The sequence below is a fragment of the Petromyzon marinus genome, chromosome 80, assembly GCF_048934315.1.
Source record: "Petromyzon marinus isolate PM22_M1 ecotype Great Lakes invasive population chromosome 80, UKy_Petmar_22M1.pri1.0, whole genome shotgun sequence".
Taxonomy (NCBI): domain Eukaryota; kingdom Metazoa; phylum Chordata; class Hyperoartia; order Petromyzontiformes; family Petromyzontidae; genus Petromyzon; species Petromyzon marinus.
In genome coordinates, this window is record NC_133746.1 from 11,257,976 (window position 1) to 11,279,076 (window position 21,101).

The following is a 21,101-nucleotide window of genomic DNA, read 5'->3' on the forward strand; positions in this document are numbered from 1 at the left end:
TCTCTCTGTCTCTCTCTCTGTCTGACTCTCTCACCACAAGGGGGAACTCTCTCTCTGTCTGACTCACTCCTCACCACACCAGGAACTCTCTCTCTCTGTCTGTCTGACTCACTCACCACACTGGGAACTCTCTCTGTCTCTCTGTCTGACTCACTCCTCACCACACGGGGAACTCGCTCTGTCTCTCTGTCTGACTCCCTCACTCCTCACCACAAGGGGAACTCTCTCTCTGTCTGACTCACTCACCACACTGTGGAACTCTCTCTCTCTCTGTCTGACTCACTCACCACAAGGGGGAACTCTCTCTGTCTCTCTGTCTGACTCACTCACTCCTCACCACACGGGGAAACTCTCTCTCTGTCTCTCTGTCTGTCTGACTCACTCACCACCACATGGGGAAACTCTCTCTCTGTCTCTCTGTCTGACTCACTCCTCACCACACTGGAAACTCTCTCTCTGTCTCTCTGTCTGACTCACTCCTCACCACACTGGAAACTCTCTCTCTGTCTGACTCACCACATGGGGGAACTCTCTCTCTGTCTGTCTGACTCACTCACCACAAGGGGAACTCTCCCTCTGTCTGACTCACTACTCACCACAAGGGGAACTCTCTCTCTGTCTGACTCACTTACTCACCACACTGGGGACACACTCTCTCTGTCTCTCTGTCTGACTCACTCACCACATGGGGAAACTCTCTCTCTGTCTGTCTGAGTCACTCCTCACCACAAGGGGAACGCTCTCTGTCTCTCTGTCTGTCTGACTCACTCACCACATGGGGGAACTCGCTCTCTCTCTCTGTCTGACTCACTCACTCACCACACTGGGAACTCTCTCTCTGTCTGACTCACTCACCACATGGGGGAACTCTCTCTCTCTCTGTCTGTCTGTCTGACTCACTCACCACAAGGGGGAACTCTCTCTCTGTCTGTCTGTCTGACTCACTCCTCACCACAAGGGGAACTCTCTCTCCCTGTCTGACTCACTCCTCACCACAAGGGGAACGCTCGCTGTCTGTCTGTCTGACTCACTCACCACACTGGGAACACTCTCTCTCTCTGTCTCTCTGTCTGACTCACTCCTCACCACACGGGAACTCGTTCTCTCTCTCTGTCTGACTCACTCACCACAAGGGGGAACTCTCTCTGTCTCTCTGTCTGACTCACTCACCACACTGGGAACACTCTCTCTCTCTGTCTCTCTGTCTGACTCACTCCTCACCACACGGGAACTCGTTCTCTCTCTCTGTCTGACTCACTCACCACAAGGGGGAACTCTCTCTGTCTCTCTGTCTGACTCACTCACCACACTGGGAACGCTCTCTCTCTCTGTCTGACTCACTCCTCACCACAAGGGGGAACTCTCTCTCTGTCTGACTCACTCACCACATGGGGGAACTCGCTCTGTCTCTGTCTGACTCACTCACCACACGGTGGAACTCGCTCTCTGTCTCTCTGACTCACTCACCACAAGGGGAACTCTCTCTGTCTGTCTGACTCACTCACCACAAGGGGGAACTCTCTCTGTCTCTCTGTCTGACTCACTCACCACACTGGAACTCGCTCTCTCTCTCTCTGTCTGACTCACTCACCACAAGGGGAACTCTCTCTCTCTCTGTCTGACTCACTCACCACACGAGGGTACTCGCTCTCTCTCTCTCTGTCTGACTCACTCCTCACCACATGGGGAAACTCGCTCTCTGTCTGACTCACCACAAGGGGAACTCTCTCTCTCTGTCTCTCTGTCTGACTCACTCACCACAAGGGGAACTCTCTCTCTCTCTGTCTGACTCACTCACCACACGAGGGTACTCGCTCTCTCTCTCTCTGTCTGACTCACTCCTCACCACATGGGGAAACTCGCTCTCTGTCTGACTCACCACAAGGGGAACTCTCTCTCTCTGTCTCTCTGTCTGACTCACTCACCACAAGGGGAACTCTCTGGCTCTCTGTCTGACTCACTCCTCACCACACTGGGAACTCTCTCTCTGTCTGACTCACTCACCACAAGGGGGAACTCCTCTGTCTCTCTCTGTGTCTGACTCACTCACCACAAGGGGGAACTCGCTCTCTGTCTGACTCACTCACTCCTCACCACACGGGGAACTCTCTCTGTCTGACTGACTCACTCACCACAAGGGGAACTCTCTCTCTGTCTGACTCACTCACCACACTGGGAACTTTCTCTGTCTCTCTGTCTGACTCACTCACCACACGGGGAACTCTCTCTGTCTGACTCACTCCTCACCACACTGGAAACTCTCTCTCTGTCTCTCTGTCTGACTCACTCACCACACGGGGAACTCGCTCCCTCTCTCTGTCTGACTCACTCACCACATGGGAGAACTCTCTCTCTGTCTGTCTGACTCACTCACCACACACACACACACGTGTCTATACACACACACACACACGTGTGTAGACACACACACGTGTCTACACACACACGTGTGTGTGTAGACACACACACACGTGTGTATACACACACACACACGTGTGTAGACACACACACACACGTGTCTACACACACACACACGTGTGTAGACACACACACGTGTGTATACACACACACGTGTCTACACACACACACACACGTGTGTAGACCAATGTGTGTGTGTGTCTACACACGTGTGTGTGTGTGTGTCTACACACGTGTGTGTGTGTATAGACACGTGTGTGTGTGTCTATACACACACACACACGTGTGTAGACATGTGTGTGTGTGTGTGTCTACACACGTGTGTGTGTGTGTGTGTAGACACGTGTGTGTGTGTGTAGACACGTGTGTGTGTGTGTCTACACACGTGTTGAGAGAGTCGCCCGCGCGTCCCGTCACGACCCGGACCGCTCGCCACTCCCCTACCCACCCCACCCACCCCCCTACCCCCCCCACCCACCCCCCTACCCCGGCAGTGGTTCGCTCCGTCCCCTGCTGGGCCGCATTTCGGAGCTGCCCAAGTTGCTGAGCTTGGCGGGGGTCGCCGCCGGCTCGCTGGACGGCGTCCTCATCGACGCCGGCTGCTCCTCACTGCAGATGGACGACGCCTCGCGCGGATTCTCGCTCAGCCGCGACGGGCCCCTGGACATGCGCATGGGCGGGGAGCGGTGAGGCCGGGGAGGGGGGGAGTGGTGGGGCCGGGGGGTGGTGGGGCTGGGGGGTGGGGGAGCGGTGGGGCTGGGGGGTGGGGGAGTGGTGGGGCTGGGGAGGGGAGTGGTGGGGCCGGGGGTGGGGAGCGGTGGGGCCGGGGAGGGGAGCGGTGGGGCCGGGAGTGGGGAGTGGTGGGGCCGGGGGTGGGGGAGTGGTGGGGCTGGGGGTGGGGAGTGGTGGGGCCGGGGGTGGGGAGCGGTGGGGCCAGGGAGGGGAGTGGTGGGGCCGGGGTGGGGAGTGGTGGGGCCGGGGGTGGGGAGCGGTGGGGCCGGGGAGGGGAGCGGTGGGGCCGGGAGTGGGGAGTGGTGGGGCCGGGGGTGGGGGAGTGGTGGGGCTGGGGGTGGGGAGTGGTGGGGCCGGGGGTGGGGAGCGATGGGGCTGGGGGAGGGGAGCGGTGGGGCTGGGGGCGGGGAGCGGTGGGGCCGAGGAGGGGACTGGGAGTGGTGGGGCCGGGGAGGGGAGCGGTGGGGCTGGGGGTGGGGAGCGGTGGGGCCGGGGAGGGGACTGGGAGTGGTGGGGCCGAGGAGGGGAGCGGTGGGGCTGGGATGGGGCTGGGGGTGTGTGTGTATCACACTGTGTGTGTGTGTGTCACACTGTGTGTGTGTGTGTCACACTGTGTGTGTATCACACCGTGTCACACTGTGTGTGTGTGTGTATCACACTGTGTGTGTGTGTCACACTGTGTGTGTGTGTATCACTGTGTGTGTGTCACACTGTGTGTGTGTGTATCACTGTGTGTGTGTGTCACTGTGTGTGTGTCACACTGTGTGTGTGTGTCACACCGTGTGTGTGTGTGTCACACTGTGTGTGTATCACACCGTGTCACACTGTGTGTGTGTGTGTATCACTGTGTGTGTGTGTCACTGTGTGTGTGTGTGTGTCACACTGTGTGTGTGTGTGTCACACTGTGTGTGTGTATCACACTGTGTGTGTGTGTCACACCGTGTGTGTGTCACACCGTGTGTGTGTGTCACCGTGTCACACCGTGTGTGTGTGTGTCACACTGTGTGTGTGTCACACCGTGTGTGTGTGTGTGTCACACTGTGTGTGTGTCACACCGTGTGTGTGTGTGTGTCACACTGTGTGTGTGTGTGTGTGTCACACTGTGTGTGTGTGTCACACCGTGTGTGTGTGTGTGTCACACTGTGTGTCACACTGTGTGTGTCACTGTGTGTGTGTCACACTGTGTGTGTGTGTCACTGTGTGTGTGTCACTGTGTGTGTGTCACACCGTGTGTGTGTCACACCGTGTGTGTGTGTGTGTCACACTGTGTGTGTCACACTGTGTGTGTGTGTCACTGTGTGTGTGTGTCACTGTGTGTGTGTCACACCGTGTGTGTGTCACACCGTGTGTGTGTGTGTGTCACACTGTGTGTGTCACTGTGTGTGTGTCACACTGTGTGTGTGTGTCACTGTGTGTGTCACTGTGTGTGTGTCACACTGTGTGTGTGTGTGTCACTGTGTGTGTCACTGTGTGTGTGCGTGTCCCAGCGAGCCCGAGAGTCCCACTGCCTACGAGGTCTTGCGTGGGCTCCCCGAGCCGGCGCTGGCCTCCGTGCTGCACGTGTGTGTGTGTCACTGTGTGTGTGTGTCGCAGTGTGTGTGTGTGTGTCACTGTGTGTGTGTGTCACAGTGTGTGTGTGTCACAGTGTGTGTGTGTGTGTCACACTGTGTGTGTGTGTCACACTGTGTGTGTGTCACACTGTGTGTGTGTGTGTCACACTGTGTGTGTGTGTCACACTGTGTGTGTATCACACTGTGTGTGTATCACACTGTGTGTGTGTGTCACACTGTGTGTGTGTCACACTGTGTGTGTGTCACACTGTGTGTGTGTGTCACACTGTGTGTGTGTCACACTGTGTGTGTGTGTGTCACACTGTGTGTGTGTGTCACACTGTGTGTGTATCACACTGTGTGTGTATCACACTGTGTGTGTGTGTCACACTGTGTGTGTGTCACACTGTGTGTGTGTCACACTGTGTGTGTGTGTGTCACACTGTGTGTGTGTCACACTGTGTGTGTGTGTGTCACACTGTGTGTGTGTGTCACACTGTGTGTGTATCACACTGTGTGTGTATCACACTGTGTGTGTGTGTCACACTGTGTGTGTGTCACACTGTGTGTGTGTGTGTCACACTGTGTGTGTGTGTCACACTGTGTGTGTATCACACTGTGTGTGTGTGTCACACTGTGTGTGTGTGTGTCACACTGTGTGTGTGTGTGTCACACTGTGTGTGTGTGTGTCACACTGTGTGTGTGTGTGTGTGTCACTGTGTGTGTGTATCACTGTGTGTGTCACACTGTGTGTGTGTGTGTCACTGTGTGTGTCACACCGTGTGTGTGTGTGTCACAGTGTGTGTGTGTGTCACACTGTGTGTGTGTGTGTCACACTGTGTGTGTGTGTGTCACACTGTGTGTGTGTGTCACACTGTGTGTGTGTGTGTGTGTCACTGTGTGTGTGTATCACTGTGTGTGTCACACTGTGTGTGTGTGTGTCACTGTGTGTGTCACACCGTGTGTGTGTGTGTGTCACACTGTGTGTGTATCACACCGTGTGTGTGTCACACTGTGTGTGTGTGTGTCACACTGTGTGTGTGTGTGTCACACTGTGTGTGTGTGTCACACTGTGTGTGTGTATCACACTGTGTGTGTGTGTGTATCACACTGTGTGTATCACACTGTGTGTGTGTCACACTGTGTGTGTGTCTATCACACTGTGTGTGTGTATCACACTGTGTGTGTGTCACACCGTGTGTCACACTGTGTGTGTCACACTGTGTGTGTGTGTATCACACTGTGTGTGTGTGTCACACTGTGTGTGTGTGTGTGTGTATCACACTGTGTGTGTATCACACCGTGTGTGTGTGTGTATCACTGTGTGTGTCACTGTGTGTGTTTGTATCACACCGTGTGTGTGTGTATCACTGTGTGTGTCACTGTGTGTGTATCACACTGTGTGTGTGTGTGTATCACACCGTGTCACACTGTGTGTGTGTATCACACTGTGTGTGTCACTGTGTGTGTGTATCACACTGTGTGTGTATCACACTGTGTGTGTCACTGTGTGTGTGTCACACCGTGTGTGTATCACTGTGTGTGTATCACACCGTGTGTGTGTGTCACACTGTGTGTGTCACTGTGTGTGTGTCACACTGTGTGTGTGTCACTGTGTGTGTCACACTGTGTGTGTGTCACACTGTGTGTGTGTGTCACTGTGTGTGTCACTGTGTGTGTGTCACACTGTGTGTGTGTGTGTCACTGTGTGTGTCACTGTGTGTGTGCGTGTCCCAGCGAGCCCGAGAGTCCCACTGCCTACGAGGTCTTGCGTGGGCTCCCCGAGCCGGCGCTGGCCTCCGTGCTCCACGTGTGTGTGTGTCACACTGTGTGTGTGTGTATCACACTGTGTGTGTGTGTCACACTGTGTGTATCACACTGTGTGTGTGTGTCACACTGTGTGTATCACACTGTGTGTGTGTGTCACACTGTGTGTGTGTCACACTGTGTGTGTGTGTATCACACTGTGTGTGTGTGTCACACTGTGTGTGTGTGTATCACACTGTGTGTGTGTGTCACACTGTGTGTATCACACTGTGTGTGTGTGTCACACTGTGTGTGTGTGTATCACACTGTGTGTGTGTGTCACACTGTGTGTGTGTCACACTGTGTGTGTGTGTGTCACACTGTGTGTGTGTGTATCACACTGTGTGTGTGTGTATCACACTGTGTGTGTGTGTCACACTGTGTGTGTGTCACACTGTGTGTGTGTGTGTCACACTGTGTGTGTGTATCACACTGTGTGTGTGTGTATCACACTGTGTGTGTGTGTCACACTGTGTGTGTGTCACACTGTGTGTGTGTGTGTCACACTGTGTGTGTGTGTCACACTGTGTGTGTATCACACTGTGTGTGTGTGTCACACTGTGTGTGTGTGTCACACTGTGTGTGTGTGTCACACTGTGTGTGTGTGTCACACTGTGTGTGTGTGTCACACTGTGTGTGTGTGTCACACTGTGTGTGTGTCACACTGTGTGTGTGTGTGTGTGTCACACTGTGTGTGTGTGTATCACACTGTGTGTGTGTATCACACTGTGTGTGTGTGTGTCACACTGTGTGTGTGTGTATCACACTGTGTGTGTGTGTATCACACTGTGTGTGTGTGTCACACTGTGTGTGTGTCACACTGTGTGTGTGTGTGTCACACTGTGTGTGTGTGTCACACTGTGTGTGTATCACACTGTGTGTGTGTGTCACACTGTGTGTGTGTGTCACACTGTGTGTGTGTGTCACACTGTGTGTGTGTGTCACACTGTGTGTGTGTGTCACACTGTGTGTGTGTGTCACACTGTGTGTGTGTCACACTGTGTGTGTGTGTGTGTGTCACACTGTGTGTGTGTGTATCACACTGTGTGTGTGTATCACACTGTGTGTGTGTGTGTCACACTGTGTGTGTGTGTATCACACTGTGTGTGTGTATCACACTGTGTGTGTGTGTCACACCGTGTGTGTCACACTGTGTGTGTGTCACCGTGTGTGTGTGTGTGTCACACCGTGTGTGTCACACTGTGTGTGTGTGTGTGTGTCACACTCTGTGTGTGTGTGTGTCACACTGTGTGTGTGTGTGTGTCACACTGTGTGTGTGTGTGTGTCACACTGTGTGTGTGTGTGTGTCACACCGTGTGTGTGTGTGTGTGTCACTGTGTGTGTGTGTATCACACTGTGTGTGTGTGTCACACTGTGTGTGTGTGTGTCACTGTGTGTGTGTCACCGTGTGTGTGTGTGTCACCGTGTGTGTGTGTGTCACTGTGTGTGTGTGTCACTGTGTGTGTCACACCGTGTGTGTGTCACTGTGTGTGTGTCACCGTGTGTGTGTGTGTCACCGTGTGTGTGTGTGTCACTGTGTGTGTGTGTGTCACTGTGTGTGTGTCACACTGTGTGTGTGTGTCACTGTGTGTGTGTGTGTATCACACTGTGTGTGTGTGTATCACACCGTGTGTGTGTGTGTCACACTGTGTGTGTGTATCACTGTGTGTGTATCACTGTGTGTGTGTGTCACTGTGTGTGTGTATCACACCGTGTGTGTGTCACACCGTGTGTGTGTGTGTGTCACACCGTGTGTGTGTATCACACTGTGTGTGTGTGTGTGTCACTGTGTGTGTCACACCGTGTGTGTGTGTGTGTCACACTGTGTATGTGTGTGTGTGTATCACACCGTGTGTGTGTGTGTGTCACTGTGTGTGTGTGTGTGTATCACACCGTGTGTGTGTGTGTGTCACTGTGTGTGTATCACACTGTGTGTGTGTGTGTATCACACCGTGTCACACTGTGTGTGTGTATCACACTGTGTGTGTCACTGTGTGTGTGTATCACACTGTGTGTGTATCACACTGTGTGTGTCACTGTGTGTGTGTCACACCGTGTGTGTATCACTGTGTGTGTATCACACCGTGTGTGTGTGTCACACTGTGTGTGTCACTGTGTGTGTGTCACACTGTGTGTGTATCACACCGTGTGTGTGTGTGTCACACTGTGTGTGTGTCACTGTGTGTGTGTCACACTGTGTGTGTCACTGTGTGTGTCACTGTGTGTGTGTGCGTGTCCCAGCGAGCCCGAGAGTCCCACTGCCTACGAGGTCTTGCGTGGGCTCCCCGAGCCGGCGCTGGCCTCCGTGCTGCACGTGTGTGTGTGTCACTGTGTGTGTGTATCACACCGTGTGTGTGTGTGTGTGTCACTGTGTGTGTGTATCACACCGTGTGTGTGTGTGTGTGTCACACTGTGTGTGTCACACTGTGTGTGTGTGTGTCACTGTGTGTGTGTCACAGTGTGTGTGTGTGTCACTGTGTGTGTGTGTGTGTCACACCGTGTGTGTGTGTGTCACACCGTGTGTGTGTGTGTCACACTGTGTGTGTGTGTGTGTGTCACACTGTGTGTGTGTCACTGTGTGTGTCACACTGTGTGTGTGTGTGTGTCACTGTGTGTGTGTGCGTGTCCCAGCGAGCCCGAGAGTCCCACTGCCTACGAGGTCTTGCGTGGGCTCCCCGAGCCGGCGCTGGCCTCCGTGCTCCGCCGCTACGGTGAGGAGCGGCACTCTCGCTCCATCGCCCGGGCCGTAGCCGGGGCCCTCTCTGCCGGCCTGCCCATCCGGACCACGCGGCAGCTGGCGATGGTGGTGGCTGGTGGGTGGGTGGGGGGGTGAGGGGGGGAGGGGGTGAGGGGGGGGTGGGCGCGCGGGTTGGGGCGGGGTTTGTCATCGTCGTCGTCATTGTCATCGTCGTCGTCGTCATAGTCATAGTCATCATAGTCATAGTCATCGCCATCGTCATCATCATCGTCATCGTCGTCGTCGTCATTGTCATTGTCATCGTCATCATCGTCATCATCATTGTCGTCATCATTGTCATCGTCGTCGCTGAGCGTTTCTGTATGTGTATGTGTGTGTGTGTCTGTATGTGTCTGTTAGTGTGTTGGCACAGTAGGGGGCACAGGTGGTGCATCAGCCACAGTCGTCTCAGTCAGTCGACCCGTGGCACCTGCTGGCTCTGCCACGTGACCTCCTGGTGCACCTAGCCTGGCACAGTAGGGGGGCACAGGTGGTGCATCAGCCACAGTCGTCTCAGTCAGTCGACCCGTGGCACCTGCTGGGTCTGCCCCGTGACCTCCTGCCAGCGGGCGTTCGACACTTCACGTGGCAGCCTCAGGGTGCACATAGCCTGGCACAAGCGTCGTGGTGACGTCACCGCCACTTAGTGGCGAATGGCGGTTGTTGTTGTTGTGTGTGTGTGGCCCTGGCTGGTGAACGGGGGGTGGGGGAAAAATCCCTCCCGGGCCGGGGGGAAAAAAAAACCCATCGTGGGTGGATGACCCTGCCCGAGGCCAGCCAGCCACTCACCCCTCACCCCTGTGAGTTGGCCGGCCGAGGTGCCGCCGCCCGTTGAGGAAAGTACCGAGGGCCGACCCCCGGGGGCGTCTTGACAACCGCGGGAGGGGCAGCGGGGATGGAGGCGATCCTCCCGGGCGAAAAGGTGCAGCCTCCATCACCTCGGCGAAATTTTTGCCGAGGGGGTCCAGCCTTAGGCCTGGGCCCGCCGGACGGGTTCCGCAGGATTCGGGAAGGATGCCCTGCAGGGGCGTCTCGCTGCTCGGCGTGAGGCCGGGGAAAAGGGGTCCCCCTGGCGAGGATGATTCAGCATCGCCTACGCCCAGGCACGCATGAGGAGAGGCTCGCGGAAGCCGCGCGGGTGCCGTTTCTTCCGTCCCGTCCCGCCCCGCCCGCCCGCCCGCCCGCCCGCCCGCTACAGCAGAGGGCGCGGGGAATTCCAGCCAGAAACACCCGCGGCGGCTCTGATTTGTTGACCTTCGTCAAGGGCACCCGGTGATACCGCCAGCGGTAGGCCTTGGCCTTCCCGGTTAACCTTCGCCGGCGTCGCCGGCGTCGCCGGCGTGCAGGTGCCGTGCCGCAGAGGGCCTTGACGTCGCAGAGGGACGCCCTGGGCCGCCGGGCCCACGTGGCCACGAGGACCTTCCAGGCGCTGCGAATCTTCGTCAACGACGAGCTCAACGAGCTGCTGGCCGGGCTCGGAGCGGCTGCGGCCTACCTCAAGGTCGCGAGGCGCACGGGAAAGTCGCGCGGAGACGCGCACAGACTCGTCACACAGAGACACACAGACTCATCATACAGAGACACGCAGACTCATAGAGACCCACAGACTCACCACACAGAGACACGCAGACTCACCACATAGAGACACGCAGACTCATAGAGACCCACAGACTCACCACACAGAGACACGCAGACTCACCACATAGAGACACGCAGACTCATAGAGACCCACAGACTCATCATACAGAGACACACAGACTCATCACACAGAGACCCACAGATTCATCATACAGAGACCCACAGACTCACCACATAGAGACCCACAGACTCATCACGCAGAGACCCACACACTGACCACACAGAGACCCACAGACTCACCACATAGAAACCCACAGACTCATAGAGACCCACAGACTCATAGAGACCCACAGACTCATCATACAGAGACACGCAGACTCATCACACAGAGACACACAGACTCACCACACAGAGACACGCAGACTCATCATACAGAGACCCACAGACTCATCATACAGAGACCCATAGACTCATCACACAGAGACACACACAGACTCATCACACAGACACGCACAGACTCACCACATAGAGACCCACAGACTCATCACACAGAGACCCACAGACTCATCACACAGAGACACGCAGACTCATCATACAGAGACACACAGACTCATCATACAGAGACCCACAGACTCATCACACAGAGACCCATAGACTCATCATACAGAGACACACAGACTCACCACACAGAGACCCACAGACTCATGTAGAGACCCACAGACTCATCATACAGAGACCCACAGACTCATCACACAGACACCCACAGACTCATCACACAGAGACACACACAGACTCGTCACGCAGAGACACACAGACTCATCACACAGAGACCCACAGACTCATCACACAGAGACCCATAGACTCATCATACAGAGACACACAGACTCACCACACAGAGACCCACAGACTCGTCACACAGAGACCCACAGACTCATCATACAGAGACACACAGACTCACCACACAGAGACCCACAGACTCATCACACAGAGACCCATAGACTCACCATACAGAGACACACAGACTCACCACACAGAGACCCACAGACTCACCACACAGAGACCCACAGACTCACCACACAGAGATCCACAGACTCACCACACAGAGACCCACAGACTCACCACTCAGAGACCCACAGACTCATCATACAGAGACCCACAGACTCATCACATAGAGACACAAAGACTCATCATACAGAGACACAGACTCATCATACAGAGACCCATAGACTCATTACATAGAGACCCACAGACTCACCACACAGAGACCCACAGACTCACCACACAGAGACCCACAGACTCATCACGCAGAGACCCACAGACTCATCAAATAGAGACCCACAGACTCAGCACACAGAGACCCACAGACTCACCACACAGAGACCCACAGACTCACCACACAGAGACCCACAGACTCGTCAAACAGAGACCCACAGACTCATCATACAGAGACACACAGACTCACCACACAGAGACCCACAGACTCATCACGCAGAGACCCACAGACTCATCACACAGAGACCCAAAGACTCATCCCATTGAGACCCACAGACTCACCACACAGAGACCCACAGACTCACCACACAGAGACCCACAGACTCATCACACAGAGACACACAGACTCATCACACAGAGATGCACAGACTCATCACACAGAGACCCATAGACTCACCACACAGAGACCCACAGACTCACCACACAGAGACCCACAGACTCACCACGCAGAGACACACAGACTCATGACGCAGAGACCCACAGACTCATCAAATAGAGACCCACAGACTCACCACACAGAGACCCACAGACTCACCACACAGAGACCCACAGACTCACCACACAGAGACCCACAGACTCGTCAAACAGAGACCCACAGACTCATCATACAGAGACACACAGACTCACCACACAGAGACCCACAGACTCACCACAGAGAGACCCACAGACTCACCACCACAGAGACCCACAGACTCACCACACAGAGACCCACAGACTCACCACACAGAGACCCATAGACTCACCACACAGAGACCCACAGACTCACCACACAGAGACCCACAGACTCACCACACAGAGACCCACAGACTCACCACACAGAGACCCACAGACTCACCACAGAGAGACCCACAGACTCACCACCACAGAGACCCACAGACTAACCACCACAGAGACCCACAGACTCACCACACAGAGACCCACAGACTCACCACACAGAGACCCACAGACTCACCACAGAGACCCACAGACTCACCACACAGAGACCCAGACTCTCACCACACAGAGACCCACAGACTCACCACACATAGACCCACAGACTCACCACACAGAGACCTACAGACTCACCACACAGAGACCCACAGACTCACCACACAGAGACCCACAGACTCACCACACAGAGACCCACAGACTCACCACACAGAGACCCACAGACTCACCACACAGAGACACACAGACTCATCATACAGAGACCCACAGACTCATCACACAGAGACCCAGACTCTCACCACACAGAGACCCACAGACTCACCACACATAGACCCACAGACTCACCACACAGAGACCCATAGAGACCCACAGATTCACTACATAGATACCCACAGACTCACCACACAGAGACCCACAGACTCACCACACAGAGACGCACAGACTCATCACATAGAGACCCATAGACTCACTCACACAGAGACCCATAGACTCACCACACAGAGACCCACAGACTCACCACACAGATACCCACAGACTAACCACCACAGAGACCCACAGACTCACCACCACAGAGACCCAAAGACTCACCACACAGAGACCCACAGACTCACCACACAGAGACCCACAGACTCACCACACAGAGACCCACAGACTCACCACACAGAGACCCACAGACTCACCACACAGAGACCCACAGACTCACTCACACAGAGACCCACAGACTCACCACACAGAGACCCATAGACTCACCACACAGAGACCCACAGACTCACCACACAGATACCCACAGACTAACCACCACAGAGACCCACAGACTCACCACCACAGAGACCCACAGACTCACCACACAGAGACCCACAGACTCACTACACAGAGACCCACAGACTCATCACACAGAGACCCATAGACTCACCACACAGAGACCCACAGACTCACCACACAGATACCCACAGACTAACCACCACAGAGACCCACAGACTCACCACCACAGAGACCCACAGACTCACCACACAGAGACCTACAGACTCACTCACACAGAGACCCACAGACTCACCACACAGAGACCCACAGACTCACCACACAGAGACCCACAGACCCATCACACAGAGACCCACAGACTCACCACACAGAGACCCACAGACTCATCACACAGAGACCCACAGACTCACCACACAGAGACCCACAGACTCACCACACAGAGACCCACAGACTCACCACACAGACCCACAGACTCACTCACACAGAGACCCACAGACTCACCACACAGAGACCCACAGACTCACCACACAGAGACCCACAGACCCATCACACAGAGACCCACAGACTCACCACACAGAGACCCACAGACTCATCACACAGAGACCCACAGACTCACCACACAGAGACCCACAGACTCACCACCACAGAGACCCACAGACTCACCACACAGAGACCCACAGACTCACTCACACAGAGACCCATAGACTCACCACACAGAGACTCATAGAGACCCATAGAGTGTGTCCCCCGCGTGTCCCCCGCATGTCCCAGCCCGGAGGTCGGCTGGTGGCGATTTCCTTCCACTCCCTGGAGGATCGCATCGTGAAGCGATTCATCATGGACGTGCCCATGACTGAGAAGCACAATATGGCCACCCGCCACAAGATATGGAAGAGGTGAGGGGGTGGGTGGGTGAGTGGGTGGGTGAGTGAGTGGGTGGGTGGGTGAGTGAGTGAGTGAGTGGGTGGGTGAGTGAGTGAGTGGGTGAGTGGGTGAGTGGGTGAGGGGGTGGGTGGGTGGGTGAGTGGGTGGGTGAGTGAGTGGGTGAGTGGGTGAGTGAGTGAGTGAGTGGGTGAGTGGGTGGGTGGGTGGGTTAGTGGGTGGGTGGGTTAGTGGGTGGGTGAGTGGGTGGGTGGGTGGGTGAGTGAGTAAGTGAGTTGGTGAGTGAGTAAGCGAGTGGGTGAGTGAGTAAGCGAGTGGGTGAGTGAGTGGGTGAGTGAGTGGGTGGGTGAGTGGGTGAGTGGGTGAGTGAGTGAGTGGGTGAGTGGGTGAGTGAGTGGGTGGGTGGGTGGGTGAGTGAGTGGGTGAGTGAGTGGGTGTGTGAGTGAGTGGGTGGGTGGGTGGGTGAGTGAGTGAGTGGGTGGGTGGGTGAGTGTGAGTGGGTGGGTAAGTGAGTGAGTGGGTGGGTGGGTGAGTGGGTGGGTGGGTGGGTGGGTGAGTGGGTGGGTGAGTGAGTGGGTGAGTGGGTGGGTGAGTGGGTGGGTGGGTGAGTGGGTGGGTGGGTGGGTGAGTGGGTGGCTGGATGAGTGAGTGGGTGGGTGGGTGAGTGGGTGGGTGGGTGGGTGAGTGAGTGGGTGGGTGAGTGAGTGGGTGAGTGGGTAGGTGAGTGGGTGAGTGGGTGAGTGAGTGAGTGAGTGGGTGAGTGGGTGGGTGGGTGGGTGGGTGAGTGAGTGGGTGGGTGGATGAGTGAGTGGGTGGGTGAGTGGGTGGGTGGGTGGGTGCGTGAGTGGGTGGGTGAGTGGGTGGGTGGGTGGGTGAGTGGGTGGGTGGGTGGGTGAGTGGGTGGGTGGGTGGGTGAGTGGGTGGGTGGGTGAGTGGGTGGGTGGGTGAGTGGGTGGGTGAGTGGGTGGGTGAGTGGGTGGGTGGGTGAGTGGGTGGGTGGGTGAGTGGGTGGGTGAGTGAGTGGGTGAGTGGGTGGGTGAGTGGGTGGGTGGGTGGGTGAGTGGGTGAGTGGGTGGGTGGGTGAGTGGGTGGGTGGGTGAGTGGGTGGGTGAGTGGGTGAGTGGGTGGGTGGGTGGGTGGGTGAGTGGGTGGGTGAGTGAGTGGGTGAGTGGGTGGGTGAGTGGGTGGGTGGGTGGGTGAGTGGGTGGGTGGGTGGGTGAGTGGGTGGCTGGATGAGTGAGTGGGTGGGTGGGTGAGTGGGTGGGTGGGTGGGTGAGTGAGTGGGTGGGTGAGTGAGTGGGTGGGTGGGTGGGTGAGTGAGTGGGTGAGTGGGTGGGTGAGTGGGTGGGTGGGTGGGTGGGTGAGTGAGTGGGTGGGTGGGTGAGTGAGTGGGTGGGAGGGTGAGTGAGTGGGTGGGTGGGTGAGTGGGTGGGTGGGTGGGTGAGTGGGTGGGTGGGTGGGTGAGTGAGTGGGTGGGTGGGTTAGTGAGTGGGTGGGTTAGTGAGTGGGTGGGTGAGTGAGTGAGTGAGCCCTGCTAGAGGCTACACGGGGGATCTTTGTCTGTGTGTAGGTGCTGCTGCTACTCGCTACTAACAGCACTTGCCCTTACAGCCCTGCTAGAGGCTACACGGGGGATCCTTGTCTGTGTATAGATGCTGCTGCTACTCGCTACTAACAGCACTTGCCCCTACAGCCCTGTTAGAGGCTACACGGGGGATCTTTGTCTGTGTGTAGGTGCTGCTGCTACTCGCTACTAACAGCACTTGCCCCTACAGCCCTGCTAGAGGCTACACGGGGGATCTTTGTCTATGTATAGGTGCTGCTGCTACTCGCTACTAACAGCACTTGCCCCTACAGCCCTGTTAGAGACAGGGGCCTGCGTTAGGGCTGAGCGATTAATCGATTTTGAAATCGATTAATCGATTTTGATTTTGAAATCGATTAATCGATTTTGAAATCGATTAATCGCAATTTGAACCCATGCCATTGGCAAATCGCAAAGGCTGCGATTTTTTTCGCGATTTGAAAACCCCTCTTGCCTTTTTTTATCGGAATTGTTTTTATTATTATTATGATTATTATCATCATCATCATTGCAACTTTAGTTGTTTAACTTTGCCAATTGGTCAGTGTCCGATTGTTCCGTTTCGATTAAAGCGTTTTTCCATGAATTGCACGTTGGAAGCAATTCTCATCCTCGCATTAGAATATCTTGAGCGGCCCGTTTCGTTGACGGCGTCACGCGGGTTATGCTCACCCGCCGCGCCTTTGAAATGTGTCCACGTGGTGAGCGCCGAACTGTGGCTCGCCCCGAAGCAATTGAATCGCAAATGGAACGGCGTTCACGAAGCTTCCTGTCAGACGGGGATAAAAAAATAATAATAATAATCGCAGTCCGATATTTTTCCCCCCTTTTTCCAAAATCGTTCAGCCCCCGGCCTGCGCGAACCTCTTTTAAAATTCCGTTCTAATGCTTTCCCCGTGACCGCAGGGATTCACATTCTCGGCTCTTTCGGTAAAGGTCACCGCCACGTAGACAGGGAAACGACGAAATAATTAAAAAAAATATGAAAGATCATCGAATGAAATCCTCACAGACGTTTCGGCCACAACACAAGCGGGCCTTCCTCAGGTGAAGGAACAGAACTGCCGGGACCGACGGCGCTCCAGTGGAAACGCCGCTGAGATCGGCAGCGTCTTGACAAAGGGAGCGCCTTGACAAAGGGAGTTTACATATCAGCAGAGGCATTTAGCATTGAAGTTTGCTGTTGTTAACGTGTTGGATTAGCAGGGTGTTAAGGTGAGAAATGAGCGTGTAACTGGGAAATTGTATTAAACGTTACTCTGAAAGGTGCTAAGAGATTAGCAGGATGTTAAAGTCAGAAATTAGCATGTAACTGGGAGATTAGCATGATGTTAGTGTGAGTGATGAGCATGTGACTGGTCACAGAATTAGCTACGTGAAAGTCAAAGAGTTTACACATCAACAGAAGCATTTAGCATTGAAGTGGCTGTGTTAATGTGAGATCATTTATTTTTTGTTTTATATATATTTTATTACTTTATTATTTCCCTTCTACGGGACTTCACCGAAATAACCAAGAAGTCTCTTTTCGATTTAAAGCTTTCGTGACTGCAGTGATTCATATTCTTGGTCCTTTCGGTAAAGTCACGTTGATAGGGAAACAATAAAATAATACAAATATAAAACAATAAAATTCTCACGACGTTTCGACCGTAACACAAGCAGCAGTCATCATCAGGTGTGAAAAAAACCAACGGATGATGACTGCTTGCCTTACAGTCGAAACGTCGTGATAATTTTATTGTTGTAATAGGTTTTGCCCTTTTAACTGGCACAAAAAACTGACACCTTTATTCAAGGCATCATGTCTGCAATAACTACAACACAAGCCAGTCAAAATGCAAACAAAAAGACAACTCTGATAATAATATTGGCACTGTCCTTATTATCAGAGTTGTCTCTTTTTGTTTGCATTTTGACTGCTTGTGTTGTGGTTATTGCAGACATGATGCCTTGAATAAAGTGTCAGTTTATTTTTGTGCCAGTTAAAAGGGTAAAACCTATTACTATATCTTGTTACTGGCAAAGGAGGTCTCATAATGTAAATTTTATTGTTTTATATATATTTTATTACTTTATTATTTCCCTTCTACGGGACTTCACCGAAATAACCAAGAAGTCTCTTTTCGATTTAAAGCTTTCGTGACTGCAGTGATTCATATTCTTGGTCCTTTCGGTAAAGTCACGTCGAAGGGAAACAATAAAATAATAAAAATATAAAACAATAAAATTCTCACGACGTTTCGACCGCAACACAAGCAGCAATCGTCATCATCAGGTTTCGCAAAAACCAACGGATGATGACTGCTTGCCTTACAGTCGAAACGTCGTGATAATTTTATTGTTGTAATAGGTTTGACCCTTTTAACTGGCACAAAAAACTGACACCTTTATTCAAGGCATCATGTCTGCAATAACTACAACACAAGCCAGTCAAAATGCAAACAAAAAGACAACTCTGATAATAATATTGGCACTGTCCTTATTATCAGAGTTGTCTCTTTTTGTTTGCATTTGTGACTGCTTGTGTTGTGGTTATTGCAGACATAATGCCTTGAATAAAGGTGTCAGTTTATTTTTGTGCCAGTTAAAAGGGTAAAACCTATTACTATATCTTGTTACTGGCAAAGGAGGTCTCATGATGTAAATTTTATTGTTTTATATATATTTTTATTACTTTATTATTTCCCTTCTACGGGACTTCACCGAAATAACCAAGAAGTCTCTTTTCGATGTAAAGCTTTCGTGACTGCAGCGATTCAAATTCTTGGTCCTTTCGGTAAAGTCACGTCGAAGGGAAACAATAAAATAATAAAAATATAAAACAATAAAATTCTCACGACGTTTCGACCGCAACACAAGCAGCAATCGTCATCATCAGGTGTGAAAAAAACCAACGGATGACGACTGCTTGCCTTACAGTCGAAACGTCGTGAGAATTTTATTGTTTTATATATATATGTATTTTATTACTTTATTATTTCCCTTCTACGGGACTTCACCGAAATAACCAAGAAGTCTCTTTTCGATTTAAAGCTTTCGTGACTGCAGCGATTCATATTCTTGGTCCTTTCGGTAAAGTCACGTCGAAGGGAAACAATAAAATAATAAAAATCTAAAACAATAAAATTCTCACGACGTTTCGACCGCAACACAAGCAGCAATCATCATCAGGTGCGAAAAAACCAACGGATGACGACTGCTTGCCTTACAGTCGAAACGTCGTGATAATTTTGTTTCATATATATATGTATTTTATTACTTTATTATTTCCCCTTCTACGGGACTTCACCGAAATAACCAAGAAGTCTGTTTTCGATGTAAAGCTTTCGTGACTGCAGCGATTCAAATTCTTGGTCCTTTCGGTAAAGTCACGTTGAAGGGAAACAATAAAATAATAAAAATATAAAACAATTAAATTCTCACGACGTTTCGACCGCAACACAAGCAGCAATCGTCATCATCAGGTTTCGCAAAAACCAACGGATGATGACTGCTTGCCTTACAGTCGAAACGTCGTGAGAATTTTATTGTTTCACATATATATATGTATTTTATTACTTTATTATTTCCCCTTCTACGGGACTTCACCGAAAGAACGACCAAGAATAAGACTCTCTCTCTCTCTTTACCTTTGCCCGCGCGTCTCACTTGCGCCGCTGCCCGATGCCAGCCGGAGGGACAGGCAGGGACGCTTCCCGTACGGCGATGACGACGAGGTGCTGGAGGAGGAGGAGGAGGTGACTGCGGCGACGAGGACCAGGAGGAAGTTCCGGGCGTTGTCGTCGCCCGCCGTGGTGTACCCCGGCGAGGAGGAGCTCCGCGTTAACCCGCGCGCTCGATCCGCCAAGCTCAGGGCGGCCGTGAAGCTGTGAATGGAGACGCTGGCGCGGGTGGCGGTGGCTGCGGCTGCGGTGGTGGCTGCGGCTGCGGCGGCTGCGTTGTTGTTGTTGTGTGTTGTGTGTCGGTTGTGAAAATTTTTATGGAAATAAACAGAAATGTAAATGAAATTTGAAAGTTTTGCGTAATCATCCGAAATTATGCCAATCGATGTAATTATGCGCGTGAATTATGCTAATTCGAGAGATAATCGTAGTAACGTGTGCGAGTGGGTGCGATTATGCTGATGCGGGCCGTTATGATGATGAGGCCCCGCCTCGCTGACGAGGGTCGGATTACTGAAAGAACCAAAGGAGATGAATCCTTGCAGTCACGAAAGCTTCGAATCGCAATTCAGATTGAAATTGACGAGTGGGGAGGAGGAATGGAATAACGGGCAGATTCAGATTGAAATTGATGAGTGGATGAGGAATGGAAGAACGGGAAGATTCAGATTGAAATTGACGAGTGGGGAGAATGGATTAACGGGAAGATTCAGATTGAAATTGACGAGTGGGGAGGAATGGATTAACGGGAAGATTCAGATTGAAATTGACGAGTGGAGGGGGAATGGAATAACGGGAAGATTCAGATTGAAATTGACGAGTGGAGGAGGAATGAAATAACGGGAAGATTCAGATTGAAATTGACGAGTGGATGGGGAATGGAATAACGGGAAGATTCAGATTGAAATTGATGAGTGGGGAGGAATGGAATAACGGGAAGATTCAGATTGAAATTGACGAGTGGAGGGGGAATGGAGAACGGGAAGATTCAGATTGAAATTGACGAGTGGGGAGGAGGAATGGAATAACGGGAAGATTCAGAATGAAATTGACGAGTGGAGGAGGAATGGAATAACAGGAAGATTCAGATTGAAATTGATGTGGGGAGGGGGAATGGAATAACGGGAAGATTCAGATTGAAATTGACGAGTGGGGAGGAATGGAAGAACGGGAAGATTCAGATTGAAATT

The 21,101-nt window shown here is 52.9% G+C and overlaps 1 protein-coding gene across 1 annotated transcript in view; it reads left to right on the forward strand.

The window, feature by feature from the left end:
* Window positions 1–20,256, forward strand: part of METTL15 (methyltransferase 15, mitochondrial 12S rRNA N4-cytidine) — a 41,001-nt gene extending 20,745 nt beyond the window's left edge. The window contains exons 5-9 of the mRNA XM_076057256.1: window positions 2,913–3,104; window positions 9,138–9,319; window positions 10,590–10,744; window positions 14,551–14,675; window positions 19,920–20,256. Of these exons, the coding sequence (XP_075913371.1) occupies window positions 2,913–3,104; window positions 9,138–9,319; window positions 10,590–10,744; window positions 14,551–14,675; window positions 19,920–20,121 (856 nt within the window). The 3' untranslated portion in view covers window positions 20,122–20,256. The remainder of the gene's footprint in view (window positions 1–2,912; window positions 3,105–9,137; window positions 9,320–10,589; window positions 10,745–14,550; window positions 14,676–19,919) is intronic.
* Window positions 20,257–21,101: the final 845 nt, after the last annotated feature.